Source organism: Lactuca saligna, chromosome 3 (genome assembly GCF_052625555.1).
Source record: "Lactuca saligna cultivar CGN05327 chromosome 3, ASM5262555v1, whole genome shotgun sequence".
NCBI lineage: Eukaryota > Viridiplantae > Streptophyta > Magnoliopsida > Asterales > Asteraceae > Lactuca > Lactuca saligna.
In genome coordinates, this window is record NC_136419.1 from 179,013,297 (window position 1) to 179,017,983 (window position 4,687).

Here is a 4,687-nt window from a genome sequence, read left to right on the forward strand (position 1 = left end):
CCTTACTGTACCTAGCAGTTCTGGTGTGGGATTGTCAGTCCCGAATAGATCTATTCACAAATCTCATGCTCTCCCTCGAGGAGACTCTGGTTATACTAAAAGGATTTATCACTATACACCTAAGGGTACAGTATTGAAGTAGCGCCTCACAATTCTGTATAATCTAGTTTACTAGTGAGAAATCAGTATAAAACAGTAATTATCCTTGAATAAATGTACTTTATACTCCTGAGAAAACATATAACATAAACTAAATCTGCCATAGTTATATATATATATATATATATATATATATATATATATATATATATATATATATATATTCATTTATGAAATCTGATTAAGTAGAGACTGCCTAAAGGGTTATCCCAAACTATACTCATTATAGTTTATTAGATTTGATATGGAAAATGCTTTGTAAACTATGAAGCTAGATTTCCAGAATAGAAGTTTCCCTTATGCTCAACATATTACAAAAGAGATAAAATATTGGAATATGTTATTAAACGTGGAAATCGTTGGACTGCATTAATAAGTTTAAAACTTAATAAAATATTTTGAGTTTGGCTTGTATTCCTCCCCTGAAAACATTAAAAATACGGAAAATGTAGGGGTATGAACTCACCTCGGGTGATTTGAATGAAGGATCGATACGGAATGTGGGATGTTCAAGTGAAGCCTTGAACGCGATTTGATCCTAATCAACAAGTAATGACACATGAAGGAGTCAAATGATGGTATTTCACCACTAGATGTGATGAAGAACCATTCTAAGAACTTGGGACTACTTGCACTAAGTGTTAGGACCTCAAGGATTGCATGAATGAGGTGTATGGCCACTTTAAAGGTGTTTTCAAGGTCCATACTTGCATCCATGAAGTGTCCTAGGCCCATACTTGGTTGTAGTACAAGTTTGGGGTTTTAGAATTGGGTTTGTGGTCCTATGGTGTGTGTGTGTATGGTCGCACAAATGAGTGTGCTACCGCACACATGAGTGTGTGGCCGCACACAGGAGTGTGCTGCCGCACACACGGGTGTGTGGTCGCACTCCTTCAACGAGATGAAGAACATGACAGGACTTTCATGATTCAAGGCCTAGATCAAGATGTTCTTCAAGCACAACAAGTTAAGGGATGGATTACTCACGTTATTGAAGCTTTGGAAGGTTCAAAGTTGGAGAAACTTGAGAGGAAATGATGTTGTGTGCTGCCAAAGTGTTAAAGGAATGAAAGGAAGGGGGCTACCCTTTATATAGGGGTAAAGGTGCTGCCCAAAAGTGATTGTACTACCAAGGGAGTGGGTGTGCGGCCGCACACCCGTGTGTACGGCCGTACACTCCTCCAAGAGGTGTGTATGGCCCAATTTTTCACTATTCAACACTCCGACTCATTCCTAAACTCAACCTTGGTTATATATACAAGCTTAGAACATTTAAATGACTCCTTTAATAGCACTAGAAATCAACAAAACAAGTTGAATATTTATTGAATTGATTAATTGTAGGGCCTGCTTAGCTGTTTGCTTTTGTCGTCCAGAAGACCCACAACGAGCACACATGACCACTAATGGTCGGGGTAGTGTGCACGACTTGTTTTCATGACCATGTATACCATGATGGCCCTCATCATCGATATAAAGTTTGGTCTTCGTTTACAACACAAATCGGTTGAAAATGCTTCGAATAAATTCTTTATGTTTGACAATAAGCTAGAAAAATAAGGAAACTATCGAAAAAATCAATAACCAGGTAGCAAGTACTATGATTTTCTAATTTTTAGGACCCATGCATCTTCACAAGATATGTACATGTTTCTATTAAAAATATCATTACCAAGTCATGGATGCTTAAACAAATAGGGCAATAAATACTTAATATCTTATGCATTCAAGCATATGATTTACATAACGATTATAGCTACACAGATTCCAAGCTCACAACCGTCCATTTGTCTTCTCCAATGGGAAGCATCACAGTTCCATTAGGCAACACCGTAGTAGGAATAGATGTGTGCACTCTCACTTTATTGCATATCAAGTAACTCTCCTTAAACTTTTTCGAATTAGTCTCCTTATTAATTGAAAGGGTTGTTTCACTAGGAAGAGATGCAGTTGCCATGGCTTTTTCTTCTGGTAAAACCGGCAAACATAACTCGATATTCTTGCTTAACTCTCCTAAAACCAAACGAAAGAGATTCTGTAAGATAACCATTATAAATCAAACATTTATAGATCAAAAAGAAAAGATTGATGAATGATGAATGTAATTAGGGTATATGGAAATAGAAGGACATACGAGAAGAAGTTGTGAAGTGAGAGAGAGCTAGTGAAGCTACATCATTGTGAGCGGATTTGGAAGATTTGAAGACGGATAGGGAAGTAAAAGTTTCACCATTGACGAGAACAGAAGCTTTGAAAAGTGGTGTATGTTCTTGGCCATCTTTGATGCAGGAATACTTTGGGTTTCGCCATCCGTTCTTCTGGCAGAATTCGTTGAGCTTACTCTTGTACATTGTTGGTTGTTTTCCTTCAATCTCTTTGTGTTTGAAGAGAAGGAAGAGACAAGTATAAATAGAAAGGGGAGTCTTGTCTCTTGCGTAGGTTAGTAGAGAGAGAACGCCATTGGAGGAAGCTTGAATGCTTTTCCGCGTGAATGTACAATTCAGTTTAGTTCAAGGAAGCTATTGGAATAATATAAGTTTGAGTCAATTGACCAAAATGCATATATATTTTATGGGTTTTGTTGAATATATCGGTTCATATATTTTAAACAAAAACCTGAAAAAGAGAAAAAGGTTGGTAGGTAGTTTTTTTTTTTTTTTTTTTTTTTTTTTTTTTTATGGATGATAAAAGCATGCTAAAATTTTAATTGTGTTAGACTTTAAATCAAAATTTCAAAGTAAGAGAAATGGAAATCTAATCAACTCCTATTCTGGTCTGCATTTCTTTTAAAAGTGTTGAAAAAAATCTTTTTTTAACAAATTGATGAAATTGTTGGTAATCGACATTAGTTGATTTTATTTACGGAAAATGCCACAAGGTCTTAAGTTTGGCAAATTTTAACACTTCTACCCCAACATCAAACAAAATTTGTGTGTAAAATTTTGAAATTTGAGAAGTTTTTTTTTTTTTCATTTATAGCAATTTAAAGGTATCTCTGGTTACCATCCCATATGGCTAGCCAACATAGCCGTAACTTTATAATTAAAAAGGGAAGAAAAGAAGAGGATTTGTTAAACTCACTTCCATACAATTTAGTTAGAATATATATACACACACGTATGACTACGTGTTCTACGTCTTTTCAATGTATTTCAACATATATTATGTATTTTCTTCCTATTTTTCCCTTTGTTTTATTAAAAACGATTATTGTGTATAAAAACGAATTTTTATAGATAGTGATACACACATGTATAAAACATATTTTTATATATATACATTTTTTTACATATAAATATGTATCCATATGTATTAAAAAAATCGCGTGGAATAGATCGGGCTTAGCTATTTATTAAATAAAATAATAATAATAATGATAATAATAATAATAATAATAATAATAATAAAACCTTACTAATATGTATATAAAATCTTACTAATAGTCTAATTCACATATAAATACATTTAAATATGTTTTACAAAAAATATATTAAAAAACATAGGCTAAAAATACGCATATATGTATGATTGTATGGTTTTAATCTAAAATACATTTATACATATTAATATATAAATATGTTACATATAAAGGTACGCATTATATACAAAAATCCAGTAAAAAGTTATAAATATGCAAATAAAAAACTTATTAATACGCATTAATACACATATAGGTCACAATGGATTAAATACAAAAATAAGTATTAAGGGATTAAATAGAAAAATAAATAAAATAAGCTCACGATATAGAGTACATGCAATTCCATGTTGTGGGTTCAATTCCATGCAAACTCATTTCCTTTCACTTTCTCCCGGTTAGCGCCACTCTAGCTATCATATGGAGTATCAATTAGAGAAACCTTCAAATTGCTATAAATGAAAAAAGTTTCTTAAGTTTCAACTTTTACACAAAAAAAAATGATGTTTAAGTAAAACTATTAAAATTTTGTTAAACTTATAAAGCCTTGTGGCATTTTCTCCTGTTTTTTTTTTAAATTATTTTGACTTTTTGGTTGTCCTTTTTCTACCTTCTTATTATATATGTAATAGGATCATAGGATGCCATGTGAGAATATTGATGGTTTTTATAAATCATGAGAAGATGTGTTTGCGTGTGTGTGTGTGTTTGTTTTGTTATGATGGATGAACGATAAAATTGAAATTCTAGAGGTGACGATGTAAGTTGCTTCTACCATATTGATTATGTTCATAATGTCTACTTATTATTTATGTCTAAAGGGGACTGAGAGTAGAGATACAGTCATACAGATATAACAATAACATGTTCGTTTGTGGAGAACTTAATAATTTGAGTAATTTCAAAAAGTTTACCCATTTGTTCAATTGTTTGAACTTATCATACATGTGCTTAATGTTGTTGCTTATTTGAATTGCCATTGTTTATTCAAACTTTATGAATTTTTATTTAAAAAAAAAACAAAACAAAAAAATCCAAACAGTTAGTTTATTATCGATCATTACATGTTTACACAACCATCCAATAGAAAGCCATTTCACACGCATGCAC

At 32.4% G+C, this 4,687-nt stretch overlaps 1 protein-coding gene across 1 annotated transcript; it reads right to left on the minus strand.

Annotated features, from left to right (window-relative positions):
• Window positions 1–1,837: 1,837 nt before the first annotated feature.
• Window positions 1,838–2,520, minus strand: LOC145034062 (uncharacterized). Its single transcript, XM_078982480.1, has 2 exons — window positions 2,294–2,520; window positions 1,838–2,172 (listed from the first exon to the last, which is right to left on the minus strand). The coding sequence occupies exons 1-2, from the start codon at window positions 2,508–2,510 to the stop codon at window positions 1,916–1,918; spliced, it is 474 nt and encodes a 157-aa protein (XP_078838606.1). The 5' UTR covers window positions 2,511–2,520; the 3' UTR covers window positions 1,838–1,915.
• Between the last annotated feature and the right edge of the window lie 2,167 nt (window positions 2,521–4,687).

Bases quoted from the DNA above. Each gene is read 5' to 3' on its own strand.
- LOC145034062 (XM_078982480.1), bottom strand. From the start codon at position 2,510: ATGTACAAGAGTAAGCTCAACGAATTCTGCCAGAAGAACGGATGGCGA. The intron at 2,173-2,293 runs GTATGTCCTTCT...GTTTGGTTTTAG, and splicing joins TCACTTCACAACTTCTTCTC to GAGAGTTAAGCAAGAATATC.